The sequence below is a fragment of the Eschrichtius robustus genome, chromosome 3 (assembly GCF_028021215.1).
Source record: "Eschrichtius robustus isolate mEscRob2 chromosome 3, mEscRob2.pri, whole genome shotgun sequence".
Classification (NCBI taxonomy): Eukaryota; Metazoa; Chordata; class Mammalia; order Artiodactyla; family Eschrichtiidae; genus Eschrichtius; species Eschrichtius robustus.
In genome coordinates, this window is record NC_090826.1 from 37,352,664 (window position 1) to 37,366,382 (window position 13,719).

Here is a 13,719-nt window from a genome sequence, read left to right on the forward strand (position 1 = left end):
TTAACTCACTCATTCAACCAATCAGTACAAATACATTTAATATGTAAAGGACAAATAGGCACTGAGAATTCAGAAATGAACTAAACATGGTCCCTATTCTTAAGAAACATAACATGGAAAAATTAGACATGGAAATGATTAATTAAGGAAGGCTTCATGGAAGGGATCGCCTCTGAGGCAGGCCATGATGAATTCAAGTCCAACAAAAATTTCTTTATTACATACTGTACATAAAATGCTGATGTTACAAAGATGAATTAGACACAGTACCTGCTCTCAGGGAGATCAGTCTCCCATGCCACTAACTACAGCATAAAGCAGGCCTTGAGAGGTACTGAGATAGAAAAACAAAGTGTGATGAAAGCATGAAAAACAAAGTGTGATGAAAGCATAAAGCTCTGATTAAAACTGTTTGTGATTTCAAAGAGAAGGTGACATTTCCATAGGTTGGAGAGGACATTTTAGGTAGAATGAAGGGAGTAACTATAAATACGGGACAGTCAGTCTCATAATTGGACCAGAACTCTTCCGTATGGAGAGACACTAATGCTAAGCAGGGCTATGTTAACTTCCCTAAAATCACAAACAATATGAACAGAGTGAACATAGAGTTTACTGTTCAACTCCAGAATCCCATGTTTAGGAGACATTCTCCAAATTCTGACTGAGCCTCACTGAGAAGGAATTTTCTATATACCACAAAAGGCCATCACAGAGCATAACTAAAGATATATAGCAAAAGTAAAAAGAAAAAAAAAAGTTATAGATGACAAATCCATAAGAACTTACTAAAGGGAAGTAGTATATTTAAAAGTGTATTAAGATGTGTCCTTCACCTGTGAGATTGAGATCTAAAAAGAAAATTTTTTCTAAAACACATCTCTTTGGGACTTCCCTGGTGGCACAGTGGTTAAGACTCCAAGCTCCCAATGCAGGGGGCCCAGGTTCGACTCCTGGTCAGGGAACTAGATCCCCCATGCATGCCACAACTAAGAGTTCACATTCGCATGCCACAACTAAGGAGCCTGTGAGCCACAACTAAGACCCAGCACAACCGAATAAATATTTTTATTTTATTTTATTTTTTTAAAATAAATATTTTAAAAAAAGTTTTTTAATTAAAAAAATTAAAAAAGTAAAACACATCTCTTAATGTCAATGTCATACAGACTACTGCAAAGAAGTGTTCATGGGTCTGTCTCAAGAAGGTATGAGTGGAATAAACACTGGATCACAACCCTGGGGCCCAGGATCTGGCACCACCTCCATCTGGTATTCTGATTTGCTATATCTAACTATAGGACACCTCAAACTCATTGTAGCCAAAGCCAAACTCATTGTCTTCGCTCAAACCTGTTCCTTGGGAAGCAACCTAAATGTCCTTCAACAGAGGAATGGATAAAGAAGATGTGGTACATACATACAATGGAATATTACTCAGCCATAAATAGGAACGAAATTGTGCCATTTGCAGAGATGTGGATAGACCCAGAGACTGTCATATAGAGTGAAGTAAGTCAGAAAGAGAAAAACAAATGTCATATAATATCGCTTATATGTGGAATCTAGAAAAATGATACAGATGAACTTACACACAAAGCAGAAATAGAGACACAGATGTAAAGAACAAACGTATGGATACCAAGGGGGGAAGGGGGGGGTGGGATGAATTGGGAAATTGGGATTGACATATATACACTACTATGCATAAAATAGAAAACTAATGAGAACCTACTGTACAGCACAGGGAACCCTACTCAATGCTCTGTGGTGACCTAAATGGGAAGGAAATCCAAAAAAGAGGGGATATATGTATACATATAGCTGATTCACTTTGCTGTACAGCAGAAACTAACACAACATTGTAAAGCAACTATATTCCAATAAAAATTAATTTAAAAAAATAAAATAAAAGTCACCTGAAATGAAAAACAAAAAACCTGTTCCTTGTCCCATATTCCCTTTCCTATTATTGGCATCACCATCCACCTAGTTACCCAAGCAAAAAGTAGAAGGAACTCTTCCCTTTCTTTCTGCTACCCATCCCCATTAATCAACAACTTTTTCAGATGGTCCTTCTTCTCCATCCTTAGTGCTAATGCCTTAGTTCAGACCCTCTTCATTGCTAGTGTGGACTTTTGTAACAATCTCCTAATTTGTCTCCCTGCTTATAGTCTTAACTCCTCCACAATGATTCTTCATAAAGCTTCCAAAGCAATTTTTAAAAAAATCTGAGTTGTCAAATTTATCACCATAAAGTTGTTCACAATATTTACTTATTATCTTTTTTGTTTGTTTTTTTGGCTGCACTGAATGGCTGTGGTATCTCAGTTCCCAGACCAGGGATTGAACCTGGGCCACGGCAGTGAAAGTGCCAAATCCTAACCATTAGACCACGAGGTAACTCCTCTGCTCATTATCGTTTTAATGTCTGTAGGATCTGTAGTGATGTCCCCTCTCTCATTCCTGTTATTAGTAATTTGTGTTTTCTCTCCTTTTTCTGATCAGTCTAACTAAAGGTTTAATAATTTTATTGGGGCTTCCCTGGTGGCGCAGTGGTTGAGAGTCTGCCTGACAATGCAGGGGACACGGGTTCGAGCCCTGGTCTGGGAAGATCCCACATGCCGCAGAGCAACTGGGCCCGTGAGCCATAATTACTGAGCCTGAGCGTCTGGAGCCTGTGCTCCGCAACAAGAGAGGCCGCGATAGTGAGAGGCCCGCGCACCGCGATGAAGAGTGGCCCCCGCTTGCCGCAACTAGAGAAAGCCCTCGCACAGAAACAAAGACCCAACACAGCCATAAATAAATAAATTTAAAAAAATAATAATAATTTTATTGATTTTTTTTCAAAAAAAACCCCCATCTTCTGGTTTTACTGATTTTCTCTAACACTTTTGGTTTCTATTTCATTTATTTCTGCTCTTATTATTTTTATCTCCTTTTTTCTCCTTATTTGGGTTTCATTTGCTCCTCTTTCTCCAGTTTGTCAAAGTAGAAGCTTAGATGATAATTTGAGACATTTTTTACTTTTCTAACAGAGTGCTTAATGCTAAAAAAATTTTCTCTAATCATTGCTTTAGCTATATGCCTCAAATTTTAATACACTGAATTTTCATTTTCAGTAAGTTCAAAATATTTTCTAATTTCCCTTGTGGTCAGATGGCCAAAAAGCACATGAAAAGATGCTCAACATCACTAATTATTAGAGAAATGCCAATCAAAACTACAGTGAGGTATCACCTCACGCTGGTCAGAATGGCCATCATCAAAAAATCTACAAACAATAGATGCTGGAGAGGGTGTGGAGAAAAGGGAACCCTCCTACACTGCTGATGGGAATGTAAATTGATACAGCCACTATGGAGAACAGTATGGAAGTTCCTTAAAAAACAAAATAGAACTATTATATGACCCAGCAATCCCACTCCTAGGCATATACTTGGAGAAAACAATAATTTGAAAAGATACATGCACCCCAATGTTCACTGCAGCACTATGTACAATAGCCAGGACATGGAAGCAACCTAAATGTCCGTCAACAGAGGAATGGATAAAGAAGATGTGGTACATATATACAATGGAATATTACTCAGCCATAAAAAAGAACAAAATAATGCCATTTGCAGCAACGTGGTTGGACCTAGAGATTGTCATACTGAGTGAAGTCAGACACAGAAAGACAAATATCATGTGATATCACTTATATGTGGAATCTAAAAAAAGGGTACGAATGAACTTAGTTACAAAACAGAAGTAGAGTCACAGATGTAGAAAACCAAGGGGATAGGGGGGGTAAAATTGGGAGACTGGGATTGACATAGACACACTACTATATATAAAATAGATAACTAATAAGAACCTACTGTATAACACAGGGAACTCCTCAATTCTCTGTAGTGGCCTATATGGGAAAAGAAACTAAAAAAAAGAATGGATATATGTATAACTGATTCACTTTGCTGTACACCTGAAACTAACACAACATTGTAAATCAACTATACTACAATAAAAATTGAAAAAAAAAAACCTTCCCTTGTGGTTTCTTCTTTGGGTTATGTAGAAATATGTGGTTTAATTTCCAAATACTTAGGGATTCTCTTGATACCTCTCTGTTATTGATTTCTAATTTAACTCTACTGTGGTCAGAGAATATATTTTGTATGATTTTAATCTTTATAAATTTATTGAGACCTGTTTTATTTTTAAAAATATGGTCTATCTTGGTAAAGGTTCTTAGCACTTGAGAAGGATGTGCATTCTCCTTTACTGGGTGGAATGTTCTATAAACGTCAATTAGGTCAAACTGTAGAAAATCCTAAGGAATCTACAAAAAGCTACAAGAATTAATAATAAGTGTATTTAGCAAAGTTACAGGATGCAAGGTCAGCATAAAGAAACTATTTTTATGTACTAGCAACAAACTTCTGGAAATTGGAATAATTACCATTTATGATAACATCAAAAATATCAACTTAGAAATAAATCTAACAAAATATGTGTAAGTCCTATACACTGAAAACTATAAAACACTGTTGAGAGAAATTACAAAAGACCTAAATAAATGGAGAGATATACCACGCTCCTGGGTCAGAAGACTCAATATTATTACAATGTGAATTCTCTTCCTACTGATCTATGGATTCAATTCAATCTCAATCAAAATTAAAGCAACCCTGGGGCTTCCTTGGTGGCGCAGTGGTTGAGAGTCTGCCTGCCGATGCAGGGGACACGGGTTCGAGCCCTGGTCTGGGAGGATCCCACATGCCGCGGAGCAACTAGGCCCGTGAGCCACAACTACTAAGCCTGCGCATCTGGAGCCTGTGCTCTGCAACAAGAGAGGCCGTGATAGTGAGAGGCCCGTGCACCGTGATGAAGAGTGGCCCCCGCTTGCCACAACTAGAGAAAGCCCTTGCACAGAAATGAAGACCCAACACAGCCAAAAATAAATAAATAAATAAATTAATTAAAAAGAAAAATATTCCTTTAAAAAAAAAAAAAGAAAATTAAAGCAACCTTTTTGTAGAAATTGATAAGCTGATTCTAAAATTTATATAAAGAGGCAAAGGACTTAGAATAATTAAAACATTAATTTAACCATATTAAACCTCGGTTTAAGCCTTTCACTGGTTCCCCACTGCTTTCAGGAAAAAAAATCTAAATTCCTCAGCATGCAATACAAGGCCCTTCATAGCATGATCCCTGTTTATTTCTCTCATTACATCTACTCCTCCCCCTTACACTTGATATTACAGCCAAATAAAATGAAAAGTAGCTGCCAGAACATGCTGTGCTGATCATGACTCTATCTCTGCATACATTATTACTTCTGTATGGAATGCTCTCTCCACGCTGGTAGGCCTGGTAATCTACTTTTCAAGACTCAATTCAAGGGTCAGCTACTCTGTAAGCCTTCTCTGAATCCCTCAAGTAGAAACAGCAACTTCCTTATAACAAGCACTTATAATATGCCTCTGTTATAACATTTATCACATTACACAATGATAATCTGTTTACATGTGTATCTTTCCAATAGACTTTAAGGTTCTAGAAATCAGGGTCTGAGTTAATATTTTCAATTCTGTACCCTAGTGCTTAATATAGTACCTGGCACATACAGGTTCTCAGTAAGTACTGATTATGAGGCACTTGTATTCCTCATATTATGTTCTGACATCCTTCCAGGGTTCATCTTAGATCACTGTGGAGACTAGCTCTAAAAAAGTAACACTTAGCACTATCTTCTCAACCTTTTTCACACAGCGATAGAGTACTCCTGAATTCCTAATTTAAAGAGGCCAGTCTCCAGCCAACATTGAGTCCTAGTCTTCTTTCATTCGTCCTGTCTCACCCTCATAAAACTGACAAATCACTGGGATCAAACACCCTAAAAGTTTTATGAGTACATCTCATTGCCATAACTCACCTTCAAATCCAACACGTTCAAGCAGGTTCAATGGGTACCAAATTAAAGGTTTGTTCCCAACTGGAAGCAGAGGTTTGGGAATACCGGAAGTCAAGTCTGTCATCCGAGATCCCCCTCCAACTGCCATTACTACTGCTTGAAATTCCATTTTTACAAACTGCAATCACAGAAAAAAACAAGAGAAAAAGAAGTAACAAAAATCAAAGTACACACAGTATTAATCCTATTTTTAGTTAGGTTATTGATATCCACTTATGACAAATACATCATTTCCAACTCCAATAACCAGAATAAGAAAGACTCCTTAGCTGCAGTATAAACATCACATTTATCCTATTCTCTTACTCACGGATATATACTCTGAGCTCCAGCCTGGGGAGATGGGCTGGAGGAGGGATATGAATTAAGAAAAAAAAAAATCTGGCCCTTGTTCTTGAGTTGCTCACAATTAAGTGAAGACAAATAGAGTGAATTACAATATATTATCATTAATGCATGATACATCCAAGATGCAGTAGGCAAATATAGTGACGCTAACACCTAAGTCTTCCTAGAAAAGATGGAAGGTTTTACAGGAAAGTAATGCTTGAGCTGACTCTTAAAGGAGTAAGAGTTTACCAAGTTGGCTTCTGATATGTGAGTTCATATTCCTTGAAAAAAATTTTAAACTTCTGACTAGAATTAACAGCACAAATACAAGCACATTAGATCTCTGAAAAGTGTGAAATGACTTAAGATTCTTCTAATAATCCAGCCATTTGCTCCCATTTTCTCCTTACCCCCAACTTGAAAGATACCACTATAAACACAAAGGTAGGCTTGTATCTTAACCTAGATTTGCAGAGCCCAATTGCAGAAACAAACCAAATTAATTCCTTTTTTTCACACTCAAGGTAATAAATGAACCTGTTTGACATTCAAAAAAATCTCTTTACAGCAGCTACCACAGAAGAGAGGCAAAATAAAAGATCATAAATCAAAACCTCAACAAAATACTAGCAAACAGAATCCAACAGCACATTAAAAAGATCATACACCATGATCAAGTGGGATTTATACCAGGAATGTAAGGATTCTTCAGTATACGCAAATCAATGAATGTGATAAACCATATTAACAAATTAAAGGAGAAAAACCATACAATCATCTCAATAGATGCAGAAAAAGCTTTTGACAAAATTCAACACCCATTTATGATAAAAACCCTCCAGAAAGTAGGCACAGAGGGAACTTACCTCAATATAATAAAGGCCGTATATGACAAACCCACAGCCAACATCGTTCTCAATGGTGAGAAACTGAAATCATTTCCACTAAGATCAGGAACAAGACACGGTTGCCCACTCTCACCACTATTATTCAACATAGTTTTGGAAGTTTTAGCCACAGCAATCAGAGAAGAAAAAGAAATAAAAGGAATCCAACTCAGAAAAGAAGAAGTAAAATTGTCACTGTTTGCAGATGACATGACACTATACAAAGAGAATCCTAAAGATGCTACCAGAAAACTACTAGAGCTAATCAATAAATTTGGTAAAGTAGCAGGATACAAAATGAATGCACAGAAATCTCTTGCATTTCTATACACAAATGATGAAAAATCTGAAAGAGAAATTAAGGAAACACTCCCATTTACCATTACAACAAAAAGAATAAAATACCTAGGAATAAACCTACCTAAGGAAAAAAAAGACCTGTATGCAGAAAACTATAAGACACTGATGAAAAAAATTAAAGATGATACAAAACAGATGGAGAGATATACCATGTTCTTGGATTAGAAGAATCAACATTGTGAAAATGACTATACTACCCAAAGCAATCTACAGATTCAATGCAATCCCTATCAAACTACCACTGGTATTTTTCACAGAACTAGAACAAAAAATTTCACAATTTGTATGGAAACACAAAAGATCCCAAACAGCCAAAGCAATCTTGAGAAAGAAAAACGGAGCTGGAGGAATCAGGCTCCCTGACTTCAGACTATACTACAAACCTACAGTAATCAAGACAGTATGGTACTGGCACAAAAACAGAAATATAGATCAATGGAAGAGGATAAAAAGCCCAGAGATAAACCTACGCACATATGGTCACCTTATTTTTGATAAAGGAGGCAAGGATATACACTGGAGAAAAGACAGTCTCTTCAATAAGTGGTGCTGGGAAAACTGGACAGCTACATGTAAAAGAATGAAATTAGAACACTCCCTAACACCATACACAAAAATAAACTCAAAATGGATTAAAGACCTAAATGTAAGACCGGACACCATAAAACTCTTAGAGGAAAACATAGGCAGAACACTCCATGACATAAATCACAGCAAGATCCTTTTTGACCCAGCTCCTAGAGAAACGGAAATAAAAACAAAAGTAAACAAATGGGACCTAATGAAACGTAAAAGCTTTTGCACAGCAAAGGAAACCATAAACAAGACGAAAAGACAACCCTCAGAATGGGAGAAAATATTTGCCAATGAAGCAACTGACAAAGGATTAATCTCCAAAATATACAAGCAGCTCATGCAGCTCAATATCAAAAAAAACAAACAATCCAATCCAAAAATGGGCAGAAGACCTAAATAGACATTTCTCCAAAGAAGATATACAGATTGCCCACAAACACATGAAAGAATGCTCAACATCACTAATCATCAGAGAAATGCAAATCAAAACTTTAATGAGATATCATCTCACACCAGTCAGAATGGCCATCATCAAAAAATCTACAAACAATAAGTGCTGGAGAGGGTGTGGAGAAAAGGGAACTCTCTTGCACTGTTGGTGGGAATGTAAATTGATACAGCCACTATGGAGAACAGTATGGAGGTTCCTCAAAAAACTAAAAGTAGAACTACCATACGACCCAGCAATCCCACTACTGGGCATATACCCTGAGAAAACCATAATTCAGAAAGAGTCATGGGGGCTTCCCTGGTGGCGCAGTGGTTGAGAGTCTGCCTGCCAATGCAGGGGACATGGGTTCGAGCCCTGGTCTGGGAGGATCCCACATGCCGCGGAGCAACTGGGCCCGTGAGCCACAACTACTGAGCCTGCGCATCTGGAGCCTGTGCTCCACAACGAGAGGCCGCGACAGTGAGAGGCCCGTGCACCGCGATGAAGAGTGGCCCCCGCTCGCTGCAATTGGAGAAAGCCCTCGCACAGAAATGAATACCCAAAACAGCCAAATAAATAAATAAATAAAAAGAGTCATGTACCACAATGTTCATTGCAGCTCTATCTACAATAGCCAGGACATGGAAGCAACCTAAGTGCCCATCGACAGATGAATGGATAAAGAAGATGGGGCACATATATACAATGGAATATTACTCAGCCATAAAAAGAGACGAAATTGAGTTATTTGTAGTGAGGTGGATGGACCTAGAGTCTGTCATACAGAGTGAAGTAAGTCAGAAAGAGAAAAACAAATACTGTATGCTAACACATATATATGGAGTCTAAAAAAAAAGGTTCTAAAGAACCTAGGGGAAGGACAGGAATAAACACGCAGTCATAGAGAATGGAGTTGACACGGGGAGGGGGAAGGGTAAGCTGGGACGAAGTGAGAGAGTGGCATGGACATATATACACTACCAAATGTAAAACAGATAGCTAGTGGGAAGCAGCCGCATAGCACAGTGAGATCAGCTCGGTGCTTTGTGTCCACCTAGAGGGGTGGGATAGGGAGGGTGGGAGGGAGACGCAAGAGGGAGGAATATGGGGATATATGTGTATGTATAGCTGATTCACTTTGTTATACAGCAGAAACTAACACACCATTGTCAAGCAATTATACTCCAATAAAGATGTTAAAAAAGAAATCACAAATCCTTATTGATTTAAAATAAAAGTACTCTTTGACTTACAACAAATGATGTAACCTTTTAAAAACAAGTGTGAAATTCAATGTTTAGGAAAAAAATCATTTAACTCCAAACTGGCAAATAATGTTGCACCTTTACCATAATTGTGATCAGTCCTGTGCTCCTCACATCAGTATCTGATCTGCAACACTCACACCCTGTACACCCAAGCACAAAGTGAAGGCTCTTGCACAACATCCACAACTTAAAGATATGGTAATTTCAATTCCAGCAGGCACTGCCTCAGATTGGAATTTAACTTCAATCTGGCGCTGTATAACTCCCATAACATCTGATGTTACGTTGAAAAGAGCTCTGGACCCCTAAGGGTCAAAAGACCTTAGTCTGAGTTCTGGTTCTGCCACTTACAGGTGAGGTAACAAGGGGCCTGACATTTAAAACTCTCAGCATCCTCAGTTTCTAGAAGGGAGACTGGTGGTTAAGTTCACAGGCCCTCAAGCTAGACTGCCTGGGTCTGAATTCTAGTTCTACCATGAATTAGCTGTGTGATCCAGGGCAAGCTACATAACTTCTCCAAGCTTCAGTCTTAATTTTCTAAGATGAGAATAATTACAGGTTCTACTTCACAGAGATTTATGAATATTAAATGAGTTAATCTATGTAAAGCACACATAATAATGTCAATCCCATGACAAGCATTATGTGTTTGATATTCGACAGGTCATGGAAGCCTTCTGTGCCAGCTGAACCATAATTCTGGTCCCTGTATTGCTATTCTTGCTTCCTAGGTTGCATTTCTCCTGTGCCTAGTATTTAATCACCTTCTAGACTTTTAAGACTCAGTTCAAGAACCACCTTGCCTAAAAAGCCATTCCTATCCGTTCCCACCCTCCTGGAGAAGTAACTCTTTTCTTAAGTGCCTTCACTCTACTATGTACAGATCATCTCTACCTTTACAGGCTGTATTGCGCATTTATTTAAATGTCTATTTCCTATGAGTTCCTTGACTGTCGCTGCTGTATCCCCAGTACTTGACACAACTCCCGTCAGATGCTAGGCACTCAATCAGTGCGCTGTGGAATGAGCATCTGTGAACCTCACAACAACCCCGTGGTAAGACTCAAGCTCAAACATTAGAACCCAGGTCACTAGGTTCACAGAGGTTCCTGCTCTCAATGAGGCTCTGGGTGATAAGCATGAACATAACTATCCATGATACCAGGCAGCCTGTCAAATGTCTCAGTGTCACTACCACGACTCTGGGTGATGGGAATCAAGGCAAAGACTCGTTAGCCACTCAAGTTTTAGAGGGGGTGTTCATGGCATCCCAGACCTGCCTCGGTCATAGCACTCACTGCCTTCTCCTTTTGTAAACTGGTAAGATAAAACACCGTTATCATAACTGATCTCTCAGCCAGACCTTATTGTATTTCACTGTCTTGCACCCAAACAACCAAAAACAGAATAAATGAACGAAGAACTTAAGTGTAAAGGACTAGGCACTGTGCTCAGGGCGTCTGGTCCTGGGTCTGGTGCTCACTCGCTGTGACTTCTAGCAGATCCTCCCCTCCCTGAAACTCAGTTTCCCCATCTGTTGCACGAGGTGGCTGGCTCGGATTCTCCCCGAGCTTCCTTCTAGTTCGGGCACTTGGCTCCGCGGCCGGGTCGGGCAGGCACTCGAGCTGGCGACTCAGACTCTGCACCCCCGCCAGCCGCTCAGGCCCTCCTTAACCAGGCCCGAGGAGCCCGCCTCCCTCCGGTGCAGCGAGGCCCGGCGGCCTCCACCGCGCGGCTCACCCCGCCAAACAGCTCGTGCGCGGCCTGGCAGCGCACCAGCAGCAGCTTTACCTCAGGTCCCCGCGTGCCACAATCACTCGCTCAGGTGGCTCCCCACACCGCCGCCGACTGACAGCCCAAAGGCGCAGGCGCGCGATGGCCGGGCAGATCGATGGGACGAGCTGGGCAGGCCCGCGGAGAAGGAACGAGCACCGAGTGATAGATGCCGGCCGAGAAGGGCACGGCGGGGAGGAGGGGAGGAGGCGAGGAGGTGGGGCCGCCTGAGCCTTTTCGTTCGTTCACACATCACCAAGGCCCATTGAGCGTCCCTCACAGGGCAGGGGAGCTAGAAACAGCCTCTTCCTTCAGGCAGTTCTCCTTCTAGGACCTGGCCTCAACTGCCACTCTGCGAAAAGAGAGCTCTTTGGGAGCTGCGGTTTGGGGCTAGCCAGTGGAGAACTCACCAAGGATTGCCAAGGTTTTCTATGTCCAGTGAGGTCTAACGTGGCGACTCAGCGTTGGCTTTCTGAACCAGACTATTATGGTATGGAAAACATCCACCTGTAGCCATCAAAACAGTTGGTCGGGGGTGTGGGATTAGGGAAGATCTCATTGAGATGGTGACACTGAACAGTGGCTTGGAGAGAGTGAGTCAAATGGATATCTCGGGTAAGAGCCTTCCAAGAAGACTAGCCAGCAAGTGCAAAGGCCCTGAAGAGAGATGGCAAGTTCAAAGAACAGCAAGGAGACCAATATGGCTAAAGCGAAGTAAGCCAGGGGGAGAGTGGATGATGGCAGAGGAGGCTAGAGCGGCAATGGGGGAGAGGGTGAAGAATTCAGATCCTGTGGGTCTTGTAGGCCGTTGTGAGGACCTTGAATTATGCAGAGGAGCAGCGATATAACAGTTTTTAAAAGGATAACTTTGGTTGCTGTGTTGAGAACAGACTCCCTGGAAGCAGGGGCAACTGCACGAGAGAACCCAAACACCTGAGTCTAGACTCCAACAGCTGTGAGAGATAGTAATAAAATAATTTTTTTGTTTTAAGCAGTAAATTTTGACACAGATTGTTAAGCTACATTATCTGATTTTTTTTTTTCTTTTTCTTTTTTTTTTTTTGCTTTGCTGCATGGCTTGCAGGGATCTTACCAGGGATTGAAGCCCGGCCAGGGCAGTGAAAGCACCGAGTCCTAACCACAGGGCCACCAGGGAATTCCCTAAACTACATTAGATAGCAGGAACAATGGTCATTCTCTCACACACACATTCCTGCAATTTCCTAATCTTTTGGAAGCTTCCTCTTTTTCTATCCATCTCTTAAATCTTGAGTTGCCTTAGCTCCCTGCCAGTTAGGAGGCAGAGTCTAATTTCTGCAATAAAAATAAACGAGTCTGACTTCATTCAACATTATTTATTGCGTGCCTAATATGTGCCAACCAATATCTTAGATGCTAGATGCTGGGGATACAGCAAGCAATGAGAAAGATAGGACTTGTAATTTTCCCCAGACTTTCAGCCAGAAGAATAGGAGCTCAGCTTAGAACTTACTAAGAAAAAGTCCTGAGCCATATCCATAAAACCAGCCTATCCCTGCCCTGCCTCTCCTTCACTTTAGAATGCTGGTGATGAGTTATTGGGAAATTATTTGTTTTAACTCAAAACACTGAGTTGGTAGAAGGGAGCCGAGCCGTGAAGTGATTGATTTGGCCACAAGAGACCTGAAACTTGACTACCCTTTCCTTCTGCAGCAAGATTCTCTCTCTCCTTGGTATTAGCCCAAGCAAGCAGAAGCCTTGGGAATTATAGCATGGTTTTGAGGTAAGAACTAGTTATGAAGTAAGAACAGCATTCAACTTCATATCTGTCATCCATTTTTTAAAATTTAATTTTATTTATTTTTTATACAGCAGGTTCTTATTAGTTATCTTTTTTATACATGTTAGTGTATACATGTCAATCCCAATCTCCCAATTCATCCCACCCCCCCCACACACACACACTTTCCCCCCTTGGTGTCCATATGTTTATTCTCTACATCTGTGTCTCTATTTCTTCCTTGCAAACCAGTTCATCTGTACCATTTTTCTAGATTCCACATATATGCGTTAATATACGATATTTGTTTTTCTCTTTTTGACTTACTTCACTCTGTATGACAGTCTCTAGGTCCATCCACGTCTCTACAAATG

At 40.3% G+C, this 13,719-nt stretch overlaps 1 protein-coding gene across 2 annotated transcripts in view; it reads right to left on the reverse strand.

Annotated features, from left to right (window-relative positions):
* EIF2B3 (eukaryotic translation initiation factor 2B subunit gamma) overlaps window positions 1–11,700 on the reverse strand; it is a 153,685-nt gene extending 141,985 nt beyond the window's left edge. Inside the window, exons 1-2 of one of the 2 annotated variants that reach the window (XM_068539757.1) lie at window positions 11,605–11,700; window positions 5,924–6,080 (exon numbers count right to left, since the gene is read on the reverse strand). In XM_068539757.1, the coding sequence (XP_068395858.1) occupies window positions 5,924–6,071 (148 nt within the window). In that variant the 5' untranslated portion in view covers window positions 6,072–6,080; window positions 11,605–11,700. The remainder of the gene's footprint in view (window positions 1–5,923; window positions 6,081–11,604) is intronic. The other variant, XM_068539759.1, reaches the window with a different exon arrangement.
* Window positions 11,701–13,719: the final 2,019 nt, after the last annotated feature.